This window comes from Periophthalmus magnuspinnatus, chromosome 14, assembly GCF_009829125.3.
Source record: "Periophthalmus magnuspinnatus isolate fPerMag1 chromosome 14, fPerMag1.2.pri, whole genome shotgun sequence".
Classification (NCBI taxonomy): domain Eukaryota; kingdom Metazoa; phylum Chordata; class Actinopteri; order Gobiiformes; family Gobiidae; genus Periophthalmus; species Periophthalmus magnuspinnatus.
Genome location: NC_047139.1, coordinates 23595505 through 23615979, shown reverse-complemented (window position 1 = coordinate 23615979; position 20475 = coordinate 23595505). Strand labels below are relative to the sequence as shown.

General features: G+C 38.2%; 1 protein-coding gene across 2 annotated transcripts in view; it reads left to right on the top strand.

The window, feature by feature from the left end:
• spns2 (SPNS lysolipid transporter 2, sphingosine-1-phosphate) overlaps window positions 1–20475 on the top strand; it is an 84515-nt gene that overhangs the window by 21900 nt on the left and 42140 nt on the right. For both annotated transcript variants that reach the window (XM_033978003.2, XM_033978004.2), the window contains exon 2: window positions 1220–1285. In XM_033978003.2, coding sequence (XP_033833894.1) covers window positions 1220–1285 — 66 coding nt within the window. The remainder of the gene's footprint in view (window positions 1–1219; window positions 1286–20475) is intronic.

Sequence of the window (20475 nt, the reverse complement as noted above, 5' to 3'; positions counted from 1 at the left end):
TTTGCATTGCACCTCTGGACTAGTGCCAGCTGCTGTTTACTGCATTAAAACACATTAGAGGGATGCGCACTATGTGGATGGGTTTCATTCCTCTGTGAAGGCTCTGGGCTTATGGAGCAGGCTTGCGACTACTTCAAAGGCTCTGTGGTTTCTCGCGGTAGAAGGCTATTGTGTGAGTGACAAGAGGCTAAAGTATACCTTCTTTACCTAATTGTTGCTGTAGAAGTTCCCATGGTTATTCATTATAGTTTATTAACCCAAATATGTGTGTGTTTTGTTTATGGGTTTGTTGATTAATTAGATTTCGTTTTCTTCAAATAAATTTTCATTTTTTATTTCCTGACTGTGTGCAAAATTCAGTTGCATTAAGAGTTGTGAAAAATGTATACCCAGATATTACTCAACTCTAAAATTCAATTCAGTTGTATTTATATAGCACACCTTAAGCTCCCAAAGTGCTTCACATAAAAACAATAGCAAAAACATACGCAGATAACACAATACATAGGAAAAGAACAATAAAACACCAAGATATCCTGTGTAGCTAGTGTTAAATACCAGGGAGAAGAGGTGGGTTTTCAGTGTAGTCTTAAACTGCAATAAAGACTTAATAGTTCCATAAAACTAGTATCAAAACTAGATGCTCATTTCAACAAGTACTGATACTCACAAATTAGGACAGAATTTGACTTTGAAACTCATACAAGACCACGTGCTAAAATGAAAAAAAGTATATCTATTATTTTGTGTTGAAGAGTACTTTCTATCGTCAAAAAAGTGGTGGTATTGGAATTATTATCAAGCCTGTTTCTTGTTTTGAAATTTGAACATTGGGACAGCACTAACTGCACTGAAAGCTGGTTGTACAGAAGGGAATTTGAATATAACAGCATTATTACAGATCTTTCCCATTAGTATCTGTGCCAAAATTTTCTGCCTTTGCCATGTTCCTTTGTTGATTCTCGCTTAAAATACCCAAGTAATTTACATCTTAAAAACTCACCACTACATCATCGCAACCGTTTATAACACATGCGTGCCAGCCAAGACCACTTAGCCAACAGCATACGCACTTTGGGGACGTTGAATGAATGATGGGCTTTTAGTACACTCTATCTCTCTCATATCCACAGCGGGATACTTCTAAGTAAAGACTGTATTAATTTAACGTTGTTTGTGTGGTCAGTATAACTCATCTAATGCTCTCTTGTGTTCACAGGCGTGGTGCAAGACATCCAGAAGCACTTTGACAAGACAGACAGCGGGGTTGGCCTACTGCAAACAGGTTAGTGCTTCTCCTTAATTCTCTGATTATTAAGAACTTATGAAGGCTTAAGAGGTACTGCACAATGACACTGCCAAAAACTGTGCTCAGTCAATGAAGGTTCAGTACCTTTAAGTTACTGTGGTCTCATTTAGGCTCATAACACAATCCAAGTTGATCTGTAAAACTACACATTTTATAAACAAGATCATTTCCAAAGTGCTGCACAGAATAGCAAAACAGAACTCACGTTTTCATAGCATTTTTATAGTTTCACATTAAGCACACTCGTTTTTGTCTCATTATACAGTAGATACACAGACGCTTTTTCACTTGCACAGTACGGCAATTTCTGATTCAGTGTTGCTTATTAAAACAAATAAAAATGGATTTCATACTTTTAATCAGTACCATTTAAAACAAAAAAGTCTAATTTCTTTCTCCAAAGTCTGAACTCTGCTCCAAACCACATGCTGGCTGTCGACCTCTTGATTAAATAGACACAAGCATGACGTTTATCAATGACTAAATCTCAGTTAATATTTGACTGATTGCACAGCCCTTTACTTTCAAATTAATTTCAAAATAACACAACATAATAACCTCATAATGTACTTTTTTGGGTTGGTTTTGCCAGCATAACTTTGAGCGGTCCGATCCACTGACCCACAGGTTGATGGTGTGGTGTGTTTCCAGCTGTGTCGTTGGGCAATACACTTAACCAACCACGCCCCCACTGTCTGCGTACACTGGTGTATGAATGTGTGTGTGAAAAAGCGCTTTGAATGCCTCGAAGGTGGAAAATCTCTATATAACACCGTGACCATGTCCCATTTACCATCCATTCATCTGAGTTCATGGCTAACCCTCTAAAAGTATATCTATGACATTTTGCAAACATAATTATTTAAGTGCATCCCAAGTACATATAAGAGATGAGGCTCTGCTACTGTTTGCACCAATATTTGCTGGTCTATAACTGCGCACTTATTTTGAAAAACAAACTGTTGCCTGGTCGAGGTTGACAGGCCGCGCTGACCCCATAGCCAGCAGCAGTAGCAGTATTAGCAGTAACAGAAGCAGTAGCAGCAGCAGCTTTGGAGGTCAAGAGCAAAGAAAACAAAAGTGCACCACTGTGGGACTCTATATATTTACATCGTGTATGTTCACTACCTTAAGCCCATAGTGCAGGGCTGGGTTTCCTGTTACACTTGTATGAATTTACCTTTTGGGGAGATACACTGCACAGCTCTCAGGACAGGGCGCAGTCTTGTCCCCCCTCTGCACTCAACCCCATTCAAACACCAACAAACTCCAACTCACACAAAGTCCCATTGAGCCAACGCAAAGTGGTCTGGGAGAGAGGGGGAAGAATACAGCCCAGTGTTTCCTCGCCACGTCATGTTTGTTGACTAACTTTAGTGAACTGAATCGGGCCTGAAAGACAAAAATACCCACTCGCTATATTTGATGTTGGTTTTGCAATGAATGAGTCGTTTTATCACTGGAAAAACGCTGTTCTAATGCGCAGGCTTAGACAAATTGGACCAAGGCGTCTGAGCATTAAAATAGACTCAATGTAAATCCTCTGCCAAAGCAAGTGCAAACTCATTCATTATTCTGTTAGGTCATTTTTGCTACTATAATATACTACTACATTATTCAGCATTGGCATTGGAATGAAAGTAACTGTTTTTATTACTAAGGTGTCATAATACATTTAATCTTCTTATGGACAGGAAAATGAGAAATCGTCAGTGGTGGAAAGTAACAAAGTGAAAGTAGTAAAATACTTAAGTAAGTATAAATTTTAGGTATCTGCACTCTACTTAAGTAAATTTTAAAGTGGATATTACTTTTACTTCACTACATTTTAGAGTAGGTGTCTGTACTTTCTACTCCACTACATTTTTGAACTGGACTGAAAAGTATGGGCATTTTTCATTACTTTTTGAGACTTGCTGAAAAGGCTGAAGGTTTATTTTTGCCACGTTCATAGTTTGCCCAAAAAACAAAATTCAGCACAAATCTGTATCAAAATCACTGTATTTGAAGCTTTATAATATGCACAAAATACTTTTACTGAAATACATTTAAACGGGTACTTTAATACTTTTACTTAAGTAGATTTTTTCTTGAGTGTTGATTTGCTCTGGTATCTGTACTTAAGTAACAAAATTGAGTTCTTCTTCCACCTCTGGAGATTGTAGCATGTAAAACTCCCAGAACAATAACGTTTATGTATTTACTGAGGAAAGGGACAGTTGTACAGGTTTCAGGGTTATTTTATTTACATAATAGTTAATCAGCCAATACATCAATCAATCAATCAATCAATATAACTTTGCCCCCACATTGAACAGTTAAAAATAAAAATAGAATAACTCAAACAAAAAGCTCTCAGTGCAGCTTAACAGTAGCACAGCTCATATTTCTGTTATTGCAAAGTATGAAATTTAAACCTTTCACACAAGTGTAAAAAGTCAAAAAAAAATGCTGCCTGGACTTATTTCAAAAGTCTGACCAAAGCAGAACCTGAAGGTGGGAGAAAGACATTATTATTATTTAGTCAGCATGGAGCTTGCATCTGTAAAAACAAGTCTACTCTTTGAGCTACCAGACGTTTTGCCCCGACTGTTTTGTTCAATAGACTCAGGAAACCGTAAAAGTACTTTCAGATTTTAATTCTGTTTTGATTGGATCATTGTGCCGCTTAAACACATTCTCCTAGACGACTTCCACTACGTGTTTATGAAATGGAACGCCTGACGGTTGATTCTCACCCTGGTCCCAGCCGGACAGGACTCCACTTGGCCCCTGATCTCCGGGCCAAATCCCCCCACATCCCCCCTCATACCTCGCCCTTCTCTCCCCCTCCTCTTGCCCCTCTCCCCCCCCCTCTTCCCCTCGCCCCTCGCACGGGTTTGAGGAATGTCCAGGTCTGGAGCTGTGAGGGCGGCCCGCTGCAGACAGACGGACCGGGGTGTGAGGGAGAGGTTAAAGGGGTGACGTCATGCCTGTTTGTCAGTTCAAATGTTTGCTGTGTAGAGCCTTGTGTTTGTGTTAGTAATGATTTAAGTACGGCTAACTTAAACTGAGTGTAATGTCATTTCTGGAGATTAGGATTAGCATTAGTCATTGGACAAAGATTAGAAAATAAAATTATTGTTATTCTTGCATTAAGCAACATTTTTGGTGGAGGATCTTTATTTATTTATTTTTTTGCCTGTAATGTTCACCACTGTAAAGAAAGGCAACGCAAGTTTATTTGCTGAGCACAATTATACACACAAAATAATTCAAAGTACTTTACAGAATAAGAAAGACATTAAAATCACAATACACAAATAATCACAGTTAAAATTAACACTAAAAGAGGAGAGCGCAGAATGAATACCTTTCAGTCATATGCACAGCTAAACAACTACATAAACTACAGTTATCTGTCTCCATGGCAACAAGCAGGTGACACCACAAGGCCCAGTTAGATGTCAGATCTGTGGAGAGACAACCTGGGCAGTTTTGTGCAGTAAAAACATCTGTAACTGATGAATCTTAGGTTAGGTTTAGATCATTTTAATGCCATACTAAGGAATATTGCAAGTGAAAACATAACATCTCCTTGGGTAGAAACAGGTGGCAGATCCTTTTACAAAGAAGTTGCATAATGTACTTTTCTTTGAACTCAAAACAATGACTGTGTATTATTTGTTAGGCAAGACAAGGGAAGTTTATTTGTATAGCACAATTAGTACAGACAGTAATTCAAAGTGGTTTACAGAATAAGAAAGACATTAAAATCACAGTACAAACAGCTTGTAGTTCTGGCCCTGAACTGAAGAAGCGCCTTGGATGAGCAGTAAAACATCTTCACTCTGGCAACTTTTTGTCCAGTTGACAGATTTTATATTTTTCTTTTGATATGGATCAGACCTGGACGACTGAGGGATTACACACAGTACAAACAAATCAAAATACAAAGGAACATCATAAAATTAACATTAAAATAGATGTGTTCTATTAGTTTTTTGACAATTTTAAAATTAAATCCTCGTCTAGCCTTGATATTTTAACCTCCATTCTCCATTCAGGTACCATTTTTGAACTCAATAGTTATGTAATAAATCCCTGCACAGCATTATTGTTTGTGTCACCCACATATCTCCCACGACCTCCCCCATGGGTGCACAATCGCTCCTTCTCTGAGCACCTGCAGACCAGCCTTCTGTCCTGTCCACCTGGAGCTCAGACTGCAGGCGTAGGTGTTTTACAGCCTGTGCCAGGTCACCTCACACATATGAAAAAACACATCCCCTGACCCCAGAATACAAGTCTTAAAACAAACACAAGAATGAGTCAGAACTAGGGTTGTCAAAAGTATTGAAAATCAGATACTAGTTGGATACTAACTAGCAATAATATAAAAGAAAGTACTACAGTTTTATGTTGAAGATGACATTATATTGAGTATCTATTCCTTAGTATCGAAATCACGTTTGAATTCCTAGTATCATGACACTAACGCTAGTCAGAAGTACTGCACAAAACTTGGACCCGGGGCAAAAGAACTACTGGAATAAAATATTTCCCAGATGACCAATGCTTGACATAAGAAATCTAGGTTAAGCTCAAGGAAATCCTCAGGACTGTTTTTGTTTGAAAACTAGGGTCGTCTCACCACATCTCACGTCTCACCAAATCAGCAGAAAAGACAGTACCAGTTAATTGTGTTTTGATTTAAATTCACTCTAAATTAATCATGTTTTTAAAAGACTTTTTTCAGGTTAACAAAACATCGGGTTTTCTTACACATTTTCCTCTCGCCGGTTGGAGGTGTTGGAGAAAACCCAGAAGCAAAATGAGTCAGAAAGGTTGAGCTGGACTCGTGTTTACCTTGTAGCCTTTGAACTTCTGCTACTGCGTGAACTTTGCCCTTTGCCCTCAGGCAGCCAATGGTAGTCTATAGACATCCTCAGAGGATTTATACTGGCACATGCACAAACACCTTTTTAGAAAACAGTATACAATCGAATGAGAGGTGGGGGATATGCAAAAAAAACCCAATATTGCGATAGTCTGAGAGCCTGATCTAAATTTCATCACGACTCATATGAACTTAGAGCATTTATATTGCCTTGGGAGTTAACTACAGTCATCATTATGGAACAGCCTCCCTCTAATTATCAGATTCTCTCAGTCTTTAACACAATTTAAGACTAGACTGAAAACCCACCTCTTCTCCCTGGCATTTAACACAAGCTAGACAGGATATCTTAGTTTTTTTAATAGTTCTTTTCCTATGTATCGTGCTATATGTATATTTGTATTTTGTATTTTTTCGTCAAGTTGTTTTTTGACAGAGCATTGACCAGACCGACCAATCGACCAGGTTTAAGTGGGAAAAAAGTGTCTTTGTTTAAACGTAAAACTGCATTCAAGAGAAAACGTAGTGGATCATGATAGAATTATTTTAGTGGAACGTTTTTTTGTTTTTTTTTAAAGAGAGGAAATTGCAAAGTCATGACATCAGAGTTTTGCCAAAGCACTGGTCATCTCTAAAGACCAGACCATGTATTCAATTTCACCATCATCATTAACTTCGGACCAATGTGTATTTCAATGAACAAATAAAATGACTCAACAGGCCTTTATACTTTCTTCTAAACAGAGTATTAATAACAGTGTACTTTCAAAGGCCACTTACCTGTTTTTGCAAATGGACTCTTATATAAAAACTAACTATGTATTAAGTGATAACAATAACGTGCTTTAAAGTAATCCAGTCCCATTTAGTCTAGCTGGCATGACTAATAGCGTCTAAGCTTGTACAAGTTCTCAAACTCATTTTACACTTAAGCTCATACCTAAAGACAAGTGGAAAATACTTGATGTCCTTAACTTATTTCCTTACACAAGTGTCTAGGTGTGGTTCTGTCTTTGTGTTTGTGTGCGTAAGAATGCAGTGTGTAGTTGTCAGTCTTCTCTGCGGCCCCATCCGTCAGTAGCATCCGGACGGCTCCTCACCAACGCTGTCAGGTCCGCACACAAGTCTATACACACACACCTTCCTCTGGGAATGACAGGCTATAGGCACTAATGGCCCCTAGGCTGCTGCTATCCCAACACACAGTTGCACACGGGACCACTCCTGAGGCTGCTAAGGAGGGGTGGGGGGTGGGGGGGCAGAGGTTAATGCCAAAGGTAGGATAGAAAAGAACTCACCTGGATGGTATTACGTTTTGCTTCGGGACTCGAGGATCCTTTGTTGCCGGTTTGAGAGCAGGTTTTCCCCTCCTGTTAACATGTGAAGGTTATTGTATGGAAGTGCTTAGAGGCAGATCAGCGCTAATGAGTTGAATTATCTCCGTAATGAAAGCTGGCATTATAATTATCCTTTTAGCTCGCAGTGGACTTAAGGGTCGCAGTGTGTGTGCGGTGAGAAGATGGAACATGACTCAGGGATGTGCAGAGTGTGGCGCAGGACAGTTTGCACCATTCAAGATTTCATGTGGTCCTAAATTTCAATGATACTCCAGACAGTATGTGAGCGATCTGGAGTATCCAAAGTGTAGTTTTGGTGAAGCTGGAGACATGATCGAGTTTAGGTGAGTTTAATAGTTATGCCCGCTGTGCTGTTTTAGTGTGTACATATCTTATTATGGTTGTGATATTTGAAAACTCATCCAATTAAAGGAACTGTAATGACTAGCAACATAAACATAATTTGTAGAGCGATCCAGCTGCCATGTCCTCAGTGTCTGTGTACTCTGGTGTATGAATGTGTGTGTGAATGAGTGGTTCCTTAATGTAAAGTGTTTGAGCGCACTGAAGGCGGAACATCGCTATAACTAATCATCAATCATTTTTAGGATCAGTTGACTAGTGAAAGGGATATTTCTATTCTACATTGAGATACATTTTTAGCCAAATAAAGGTTATATAGAGATTTTTTTAAACTTATTTATATAAATCTGTGTTATTCCTCCTTGACATTCTGATAATGTTGTTGTTTGTGCTGTTAAACTGTCTTTTGGAATCCGTTATAGAGTCTGTAATAGTCCATTTAGCGATTACAAGGATCAAAATACGATTATTTCAATAGGCAATTAATCACAATTATTCAATCAGTCATTGCAAGCCTACAGGCATTATCAGTGCATAATGGTAGGCGGAAACTAAGCTCATCTATCCAACCAGCGAGTTCATGTATCTGCTGAATAAGATGCTATTTTTGCCTCTGATTGAAAAGTCCAGCTCAGCACTGCCTAATCACTCTGCAACATTATAGGTATAAGTGAGATATGCCCTGGTTAAATGTCTCTCTGTCTGTGCCCCTTCAAGGCGAAAGGACACCGCTCCCCCCCAGACGCACGCACGCACACACACACACACATATATAGACCTAACATGGTGTCAGTCTGCTATTCCACCACTATGGGAGCTGCAAGGAATGAGGCCACAGGTGTTGCAGCAGCCGAGGCCAGACTTATGAAATGAACTCCAAAATATTTACATCCAAATGCCACGCAAAGAGTTCTCGGCTACAGCTACAAAGGCAAACCCAGTAATCGTCTCCATGTTTCTGCAAAGGAATGATGTGTTTGGGCATTTTCAACAAGAACTATGTAAAGTGTGGTGAGCTGTGTAAGTTTGTGCAGTCTTGGGCAATCTAACATTATGGAAGAGTGACAGGCTTTAGTAACAATAATAAAATAGTACTGGGTGTTCTATAGTAACCTTTTCCCATCTGCGTTAGCCAACTTTAGCAAGATCAGTGGAATTGTATAAATTGCCTATATAACAATTTCTTTTTATATTTTATGTTGGTTCTTGGGGTATTCCTGAGTTTTCTACATAATATACAAAATAAAATAAAATACATATATAATTATAAGCCTCTGTGAGCAATACATATTTTTGTAAGTGTATTTGATGTAGTAGTAGTAGTGGTAGTAGTAGTAATAGCAGCAAATCAAAAAGTACTTACAGCTGTTAGAGCTTCAACTATAGCAATTGTGACAAGTAGACTAATACAATCATAATCGTGTTTTGATAATCGTTATCTGGACATGACCTTTTATAAAAGACATTGGAATTATTGAGTCAAGGAATTAATCATTTGAGATTTTCATCAATAATGGTAAATGATCACATTTTTATATAGCTATTTTCTATCTTCAAGCCACTCAAAGCACTTTGCATCAAGGAACCACACACCCATTCACACATACATTCATACACCATTGTACGAAGACACTGGGGGTGAGGTGGTTTAAGTGTCTTGCCCAACGACACAACGACAGTATTCATTTGTGGGAGCTGGAATTGGATCAGTGGAGAAACACTCCAACTGAGCTACTGTCACTTTATTTATAAATATTCTCTATTTAGAAGCCTTCAGTCACTCTATATGGTTAAAAATGCATTTGGCAATTCTCAGTGTATAACAGAAATAATCATTTGGCTAGTCTACTACTAAAATAGTTTAATCCCGACAAACAGCTTGAGCTAAATCTAAAACTGCTCTCTTGGCCTGGCTTTACAGTTGTCATCAGTTGAAGTATATTATGAACATAAACTTTACTACCTAGCAACCAAATGAGTTTATGTGTGATGGTGATCCATAACATCTCATTCCCTCTGCCCTCTGTGGAGTCCTGCTATCAGTGCTTGATCAGCTGTTTTGGCCTATCACATTTGCTACTATTTTGTCTCATGCATTCGCCAGTACGTCTCTCTCCCTCTATCCCTGTGTCTCTCTATCAGCGCTCTGCCAGCTGCTGTTGTCCTGCAGAGCTACCTTAAAGCGCCTATGAGAGGTTAGACGACTCATTTCACTAGTTAACATTATATAATCAAGGTTTTACTAAAGATTTTTGCCACATTTTTATTTTTTTATATAGGTGAAATCTGCAATTTTACTTCCTAGTTGGACATAGGGAGAAGATGTGGCATTTACCCCATAACTATTACTGAAATGTTAACAAGGGCCAAAATCTGTCTAATGATTTGACTAATACAAATAAAAAACAGCACCTTTATTTTGTTAAATTCCAGAAAAACGCCTTCCTTGTGCAAACATCGTCCCTACATTATGGAATTCTCTGTGTTGAGGGCATCGGTAGAAGTATTCCATTTTATAACTACTTACTGTATTTTGTACTTTTTATCTCAACTTTGTTCTACAATGGTAAACCTATAATACATATTTAAGACAGATACTACCCCACCAAACTAAACCAAGTAATATTTATAAAAAACTTGAAATTCTTTTGGGAGCGAAATGGAAGTTGAAGGGTTGACCACCTGTGACTTCCTGTTTTTCACTCATGCATGGCAGTCTGATCTTTTACACTATTGATTCCCAAAGCCAAATAATTGCGTTGGGAACGGTGTTCTAGCAGCGGGATAAGAATAGAAGGATGACCTGATGGTGCGGCGACATCATAGACCCCATGTGTGTGTGTTTCTATGGCGGTGGACTGTTTTTATAGGCCAAGTCTCAGTGGAGGGCAGCTGTTCGGTGATGATTGGCACCGCGCGCCCCTTATTTCCTTCCCCCTCACTTCCTGTCCGCAAAAACCAGCGTGTCTGAGTGACAGGATTTCACGGACCATTAACCAAGCATGCCCCTAACCTGCCACTTTTACTGAAAAATACTGTTATTTTACCAGATATTTTGGTATGCTAATGGTGTTCTTAGTGATATTTTTACTCCCTGCTTCTGTGAATAGCAATCGATACTCTCTCACGGTTGCCACGGGAAGCTGAAACGAATCAATCAGTCGCCCGCAAACATGCCACGCCCCTCTTTGTTGACTGCAAGTGCTCCATTCAAACTACACCTACAAGGGCAAAGCAAGAGGCCATTGATCATTAAAAGCCCCTGTTTTTCAAACCCATTACTGCTAATAACGGGGATACACTCGTCTACTCGGAGACAGAGGAGGGTCCCTGTCACGGCAAATGGGGGCTTGTCATTAAGGGGCTTCTCTTGTACTTAGAGCAGGAAATAGGCTCTCCTCACTCCTTTACGCTGGAGTTGAAGACATGGCGTCTGAGATAAATGGCTCTAAGGAGAAAATCTATACTCATTGGTTTGTGTCAAGATTTTCCGACGTACACAACCTTCTGTGAGACTGAGGCACTGAATGTCTCACAGGTAATCCTTAACTGGTCATAAGCTAAAGGTGCATTCTGTAACTTTTTTGATGGATCATCTGCCGCCTCCTTGTCTCCGTAGAGATGTTATTGCTCAGAAACTTTGACAGTAGGGCATTAAAGTTATTTTTCCCTATAGAGACAAGCAAGAGGTGAAACCAAGCAAAGCTACAAATCAGATCTGTGGACAGGCGGCGCAGCTAAAAGCAACAAACCAATAATATGTGTACTTGAATTAAATGCAGAATAGGTAAGTTTAAGGCTATACTGCGGAACATTCTAGTCCAAGAAATAACATCTCCATGGAGACAAGCAGGTAGCGAGCCCATTTTCAGAAAAGTTACACAATGCGCCTTTTAAAAAAATCATTAACATTTTGCAGTTAAACAGATATACTTCCTGTACAAATTTTTTCTGCATAGTGCACATGAATGCTGTCTCTGTGTCCTTAGGCAAGACACTTAATCCACCTCGCCCCCAGTTATAAAGAAAAACGCCTTCAATTAGTCATTAATGTGTAAACCAAAAGTATGACTGAATCTCGATCAAATATGTGAGGAATGCAGAAGAGTACGTAATGGAGAGAGTTTCCGACACAAAGGTAAACTTCTGTGTCCCATTCAGGGCAAAGTTATGTGTCGCACCTACCTCTGGCAGTCCTATTCATCATTAGAGTAAGAGAAGCCACTCCTGTCTACTGTTCTACATCTGCTGGGAAATAGTGCACCAATAGCTCCTCACTTAATTAGAAACATTTATTTTCATTGTTGTAATTAAATGTTATGTAATTTAGGTGTGTTTTATGTGTTATATTGCCGTAACACCACGATTCACCCTCTTTTATGTGAACTTTAAAAAGCCAGATTTTCTTAATGTGTTTCCATGTTAAATCCTAAATTAGACTTGATCAGTTTTTATTTTGACAGTTAATGAAGTAAATGACATGTACATTCTTGTTGTAATATAAGCCTAACTGAAGCACAAAGTTTCAATAATATTACTATCACAGTTCGCTAATTAAAAAGAACCAATACTTTTGGCGTATCCTAAACTATGCTCTGTAATGTAAATAACCATAAAAACTCCACTATTGCCACTTCCTTCATAAAGCCCCATAAAAATTCTTGTTCCTACAAACACATAACCAGCCAAACGCTTTTCAACCTGAGTAATACCTGAGTGAGCTCATTCAAAACACCTAGTTATTTCTTCATAACCAAAACACAGCTCTGCCTGCATAAGTCATTAAGCACTGTCATAATAACATAAAGGGCGTTTTAAGATGAAGGATACAGAATGTGGTTTTGCCAGATTTTGTGGGAGGTGCAATGGATTAGCAAACCAGCTGATATACTTTTATTTTCCCATGGAAGACATCTCTGTACTGCTGTACGACAGAGCGTCAGTTTTCTTTCCTGAGAAGGGTTAATACATGCTTGAAGTGCCATGCGTAGTCTGTCTCTGTTGAGTCCTTTGACAGCGGTATGTGGACTTGAGTTACATCCTCAGATTACATAGTCACTGACATTTTCACATTTGAATAATGAGTTTGTAGTTTTTTAGTAGTTTATATTTGCATATTAACAGAGCATTGGCTCTTTCCATGCCCCTTCATTAAAGCTGCATTATGTCACTTTTCTAGGTGATAGTCTCATGCTTTTCTCCATGAAGATGTTTCTGCTTTGAGTGTGCCATTGCATGTTATTAAACTTATCTTGCATGTATTCAATTACAGGTTTTATTGGTAAAAAAGCTGTATTCTTAATGTGAGCAGGGTCACCTCTCCACGGATATGACCTGTAACTTGACCTGGAGGTGTTCCTCACTGGTCTCCATGGAGATAGATGGTAAATGATCACGTTTTTATATAGCACTTTCCTACCTTCAAGGCACTCAAAGCACTTTACAGCAAGGACCCACTCACCCAGTCACACACACACAGACACACACACACACACCCCTTCATACACCAGAGTACGCAAACACACACACTGAGGGTGAAGAGGGTCAAGTGTCTTGCTCAAGAAGACAACAACAGCCTTCACTTGTGAGAGCTAGAATCGCACCGCCAACCTGTGGTAGCATCACTTTACCAACTGAGCTACTATTGTCCCCAAGATAAGTTTAATGCCAGATTTTGGAGCAAAGGTAAAGCAATAACATCTCTATGGAGACAGGTGAGGGGCCCTTCAACTGAAAAATTACATAGTGATTTTTATGGAAGAAGGTTTCAGAAATATAATCCAATCCAAATAAGAAAATATTTTGTAGCCTTAATAATTATTACAGTATCTGATAAAAGTATGGTTTATAAAAGAGAGGTGTTAATTATCCATCTATTCATTTGTAAAGCGACCACAGACCATAATGCACATAATCACACCTGTTATGTTTAGGTTGTTTACTGACATGCAAAGTTTGCCCTTGATCCCCAGTTCGGTTGAATCGCCTACGCCTGCCTCACAGAGATAGCTTTGTCATGACAGAAAGGCCAATAGACACAGGTGAGGAAAATGAAAGTAAACAACAGGTATCACAAGGGAAGTGGTGAGTTTGTGTAGGCCGAATATTTGATAAGCGCTGACAACCAGGAACACGGCTCATCCGGAGGTGAACAGGTCCGGGCGACACTTTGAGCCGCTGTAAATGGCTCTAAATGACAAGACGTTTCCAGTAGACAAGCGCAGACTGGCAGACTCTTCTCCCATTTCTCTAATTCTGTCTGCAGGGAAATTGGGTTAGAGCATCTGTCCACTCTGTCAGGTTTCATGAGGCAACCAACAACAAGACACACTGCAGGAATACACAAAACTGCAGCGTAGGGTTCTGTGTGTCCAAAATAGTGTTGTCATGGTGCTGAAATATCAAACTCAATTTCGATAGTAAGGAATAGACTCGATACGCAATAGCAATTTTGATACCACTAGATCTATCTAAAGCTATTCAGGAATTTTTTTATACTAGTTTTAATAATGACTAGTAGCTGAATTTCGATACTTTTGACAATCCTAGTTCAAAATGGGTTTCAGCTTTCAGTTTATATGTGACATTCTGACGACTTTTGTGCTTTCAAATGATAGATAGAAAAGATAGATGAATATATTTTGTTTTAATTGTTGCTATGACAACGGTGCTTGGTTTTCATCACCTTGAAACCCATGGACAGAAGCAGAATACAGATCTGTCCTGTCTAGTGCAACATGCGGCAACATCCAGTGACCCTGATGTGAAATAATTTGAAATCTGTTGGTTTTTTTTAGAGCGCTAACATTGTTTTTTTCTGACAATAATACTGCTAAAATAGGGCACTGAGAAAAGAAAGTCAGTAGTTTCAGAGTGATGAAAATCTTGCATTGTTCCCATAGCAATTAACAATTTCAAACAAAACTTTCATCTATTGTTCTATCTATCTTTTGAATGGGAAAGTCGTCAAAACGTCTCATATAAGCCCATTTAGAATTGTCAAAAGTCAAAAGAATCAAAAATCTGATACTAATCATTATTAAAACTAGTATCAAAACTAGGTACTCATTCAAGCAGGTGTCGATACTAAAAAAATAACATTCACAGGATAGAAATGAACCTTTCCTGAATAACTTTAGAATGATTTTGAGTTGTATCAGAACAAGTATAAGACCATATGAAGCAGAATTTGTCCCTAATTATTATTTTGAATTGGCAAAAGTCCCTAAAATCTCACCAATAAAAAGGAAGCTGACACCTAATAGAAAGTTGCACTATTTTAACCATGTACCAATGACATTACTTGTGAATTCAAACCAAAATTGCAAACTTTATTGCATACTTTGTTGTAAAAGTTTTATATTTAGGGTCTAATAGAACATAGTTAGTTATATGAAATTATGTTCAAAGTTTTAGACCTGCATAAAGATATACACGGTAATTTGTCATATAGAACATCCAAGTATCCAAAAGTTGTACCTTTAGGAGCAACTACTGAATGACACTGAAATATCATTATCACATCATCACCAAATCCCATTCCTGTCAGAAGTCTTATTTGGAAGAAGCAGCTTATCCGATTTAAATCCCTCAAGATGGCGTAATAGGTTTGAGCGTGTGAGTGGATTATAGGGAGCGTGTGAGAGTAAATATGGACTTTTACACAATACAAAATGATCAAAATGTGACATATTGAGTCTTTCAAGTGCACAGGTGAGTTCTTGGTGTTTCACAGGGAAATGTGAATATCAGCTACACTTGCATCTGCTTCCCTGGATGGTCTATTCACTGGACTGAATCATAGACCAGTGAGTCATCCTAAGTGGTATTGTTATAATGCGAGCCAACCAAACAGAGCCTGGACGTCCGGTGTAGAGCCCCCCTCATTGTGTACTGTGTGGGGGGATGGACTACAGGCCCTCAGGTGTAGATTTGTATTCAGTTTAAGCACAGTTTTTTTCCACAAATAACGAGTAGGCCTAATGTCATTTTTAGGTTTTAGTGGTTAAGTGGTGTCATCAATAAATAAAAGATTCTAATACAGTAAACCACGTGAAATGGTATTTAGTTAAGCATTCATGACACAGGTGTGGCTTTCTCAGCTGCACTTTTTCTCACACTTTGAGTTGTGTGTGTCTATATTTGTTTTGAATGCCTAATTAAAAGCTTGGCAAAAAAATCAATACCTAGATACCAATGCTCGTAACACGTAAATGGTTAAAAATTGGTCCTTTCCTGTTTTAGAATAATTTTGATCTGCGTGAGAACTAGCAGAACACTACATGTAATATAACAAACGTGTGATTAGTTTGGGTTGAAAATTACAGTTTATGGTCTAGAAAAAGATTTTGGTATCATTTATTTTTCCTTAGTATCGAAATCAAGTTTGAAATTTTAGTCCTGTGCCAACACTAGACCAAACAGAAATAAATCTTGCTATTGAGTCAGACGACAGATGTTTTCTATAACCTAATTTGGAAAGCAATTTTTTAGACAGTTTCATTTTGAGCTGCAGTAAATATAATCCACTTCCTTTTCAAAGCTATACTGTGCATCAGGAAAAAAAATCTATTTCTAAACATGTTGAGGTCGCTCAAAGTTCCTCAGACACAGATTCAACATGAGTCACCTCCGTCTCGCATCACCGTGACGAGAAAATTCATTCAAACTTCAGAAAACATCCAACACCTTCAGAGCTGCTGCCACTGCTTTTGTTTCACTGTGGAATGTTCTGAGACTCTGGTAACTGATGTAATTTGCTTAGTAAGGGAACGACAAATATGCTCAAAATTTCAATGGGGATTTGAACAACAAGGGCGGCGCTCGTATCTGTGAAAGACTGTGATCTGAAATTAGAATCATTGTGTTGCCTCCAGTATAGGATAATGCATTTTTAGCATAACTTCACTGCAAACTTCATTAGTTTTTTGTTTTTTGTGTGCATCTGCTGTGTTTAGAAGCACACCGCATTTCTGATCATTATCTGATTTCTGGAATTATCAGATTATTAAAATACTGTATGTAAGTAGATTTTTTTAGGTCTCTGTTCTTTATTTTACAGTGGATACTTTTACATTTTACCTCATTACATTTGAGTACTGTACGTTTTACTGCACTACATTTTTTTAACTGGACTGAAAGTAAAAAGTACTTTTCATATGATTTGAGGGGTTATTTTTACCATTTTTCCTGACTAACGTTTTCAAGTTCAAGCAAGAAAAATTTGGAAATTCATTGTATTGTTACTGCTGACCAAAATATGTATCATTTTTGAGTCAATCACTACATTTACACTTTAACAAATTAACAACTATTGTGTGAAATACGTTAACTTTTCACACTTAAAGTACACAACAGGTACTTAAATACGTTTTCATAAGTAGATTTTTTCATTTGATACTTTTAATTTTACTTGAGTAGCGTTTTACCTCTGTATCTGTACTTTCACTGAAGTAACAAAATGGAGTACTTCATCCACCACTGTTTGAATGTCATGTCAATGTACAGCGGCATCAGATAATTATGCAAAAAGGAGCAAACTAACGTAGCAAAGGGAACATGTTTAAAATTATTTATAGTATTTATAGTATTAAAGTATAGTTATTTTAAAATTCACTGTACTTTGTCTTTCAAATCCAACAGTTACTCTAAAAAGCCCACATGTCACACACACAGCCATAATCAGATCTAATCATTGCATTATCTGACTATTGTGGTTTTATGTACCCATTGTAAATCCAAACAGACCCCTTCAAAAGCTCTTGTCCTCTCTCACAATGGTAAAACAAGAATAAGTTCCAAGGGTAAATATATAATGAACTGTTCATTATATATTTACCTTTATGTGCTCTTGAAGTCATACAGGGTGAGATTAATAACTAACTTCTAATACTTCAAACAAGGTTACAATGAATGGCGTCCCGTGCATTGTTTGTGCACCTGTGTTGTAACTTTACAACAAATATTCCTGCTATAATTTACATGAACTTACAGAGTGGAATAATGAGGTAAACAGTGTGTGTAAAGGAAGCGTCTGTTGTTGCATAGTTAATAGGAGGAATATGTTACATAAGGCTAATGATAAAGGCAGGATGTCAGGAGGAGCTGATACTGAAAAGCTTGTTTGAGTTACTCCATAGTCTCCACTTGGGTCATTTCCGTTCAGATAGTACATGAGGGCCTATGGTTACGCTAATTGCATGTTTATTTTTCCAGCAATGTTATGGGCATACCAGTGAGATACCTGTTCAGCTATAATTAACCATTGAAAACACACTGTGCACTAGCTATGTACAGCAATGCCTAGTGAGACGCCGGTGTAGTATGTAAACAAGTTGTGTGTACATGATGTCAACATGGCTGACTTGGTGGTATGTTGTAAAGCTTAGGCTATAAAACCAGTGCTATGTGGTTAGTATTTGACTCTTGTGAAGAAGAAACTATTCACATTATGTTATTATTTGTGTAGGAGTAAAGAGTAATTGTACTTTAAATTAGATCTGTGCAAATGATCAAGATTCTGTCATTTTTTAATTGTCAGTGGTTAGATTTGCTCCTTTTAATCAAGAAGAGGTACATCTAGTTATTTGTCTGTATAGTTTGGAGTTCAGATTTTGGAGGAACAAATATGACTTTTATTTTGTTAATCAGCAAGTATTAAAACGTCTGTATCATTTATGTTTTGGTAATTAATTTTAAAAGTCAGTTTTATTTAAATCAAATCCAAATTTTAAATCAATGAATATGAAGGAATAAATTATGATTAGAATTTTTTGTCGTAACTCCCTGCCCTGCTATAAATATACTACAGCCACAATGTTCCTTACAGGTGAATAATCAGAGGGACCGTGACCAGAAAGAAATCAGATGATTTTGCTGTTCGCATAATCTTTTAACTCCAAAAATCTCATAATAATTAGAGCTATTGTCAGTTTGTCTCATTTAGATCAGCTTCGTCGCATCAGTCGTGTGTCTGTCATACAGCCACTTTTCACATTCCAGTTTACATTGAATACAGGGATATATACAATACAGTCAGGAATTTAAAAAAATGCGTTCAGGGTATTGCACTTGTATAAAACAGCATATTTAACTCCATGTTTAACAGATAACACCACAGTGAAACATGGCCGTCTTCACAGTTTGCATATAACCTACCTGTGCTGTAGCAGATTCGCAGAAATACAGAGATCCGCCTCAGCTGGGTGTTAGCTCTCCTCTCCTCCAATCTTCCCCCTCTCCTCCTCTGCTTATCCTCCACTCCTCTGCCTCTCCTCCGCTCATCTTTGTAAATCCACAAACCAGCAAGTGCTCCGCAGTCGCAGCGTGAAGTAGAAGTATAAAGTAAAGCCGTACATTGGCAGAAGCAGAGTGCACTGGATTTTGTAAACATCTCACACCTTTAATGTACACAATAAATCTGAATATGTCCAAGAGAGATGGAGCAAACCTGAAATCTACCTAGAAATAAAGTTTTGGCCAGCTAAGGTTCCTGGTGTTGATGTCCATCTCTTTTTTGCTCTACCAGAAACAAGCACATGAAAGGTTCCGTATTGATACAATAAAGTTTCATTAAAAATGTTCAGTTTTCCCTTGTTTATTGTCCGTGTGGCTATAAATAGCTGGTACAAAATCATTAGTACTGCTGCAGCATCTGTCAAAAATAGACTCCTTGTGTGTTTTGCTGCAGAGGGATCGGAGACGGGATGCAGTGGTGTAAATCATCTTATTTAACTTTAACACGTTCTAATTGTTACAGCAGAGGCACACGTCTCAGACTGGGGACGTGATGGAGCTGATGTAAATGAGGCGTTACTGTACTTTCTTTACAGAAAACTACTTAACACTCTGCTAAGGTTGTTTTGTCTTGTTTTGTCTGATGGCGATTCACTTTCATTTATCGTCCTTTGTATTGTTTGGTCTTTAGCCAGTGCTTATCTGTAATGGCACCAGAGGATAACTCAAACAGCAGCAGGCTGCATAAACAGTCAAACAATAGTGGTCAGCTCTGGAATGTGACCAGTGGACACACCGCATATATTCATGTAAGTGGCATGTTCAGGCCCTGTTTATGCTTCATCAGTAACAGTGACTTTAAACCTACTGACGTCAGCTGTGCTATGATGTCCATATAAGGTCAAATGAAATGTCCACTAATAATTTGAATATTTGTGGGTTTTAATTAGGTCATGTGTGATTGTTAAGCTTTGGGTGTGACCGTATATAAGAATTCTCTGCAATGTTTGTTGTTCCTTCCTATTGTCCCAAACTAAAAAAGAATTTTCAGGTCATTATGTCTCTCAAAGGAATACATCTTGACTGTTTTCATATGACACTTTTATAAAATGCCATGTATAAGCATAAGGACATAATCAAGTTTTCTTTCTGGGAGGTGAAAATTAGTGACAACACAAGTGTGACAGATTGTTCTATGAGGCGGGAGAGACGTAGTGGAGAACAGTGGGTTTTATGAAGGCTCTTTAAAATGACAGCGAGTTTCCTGGGAGTCGCTGAGCCTCTATAAAGATTAAATGTGACACAAGACGGCATCTGTGTTCCGGCATGCTGTGTTCCGGCATGCTGTGTGC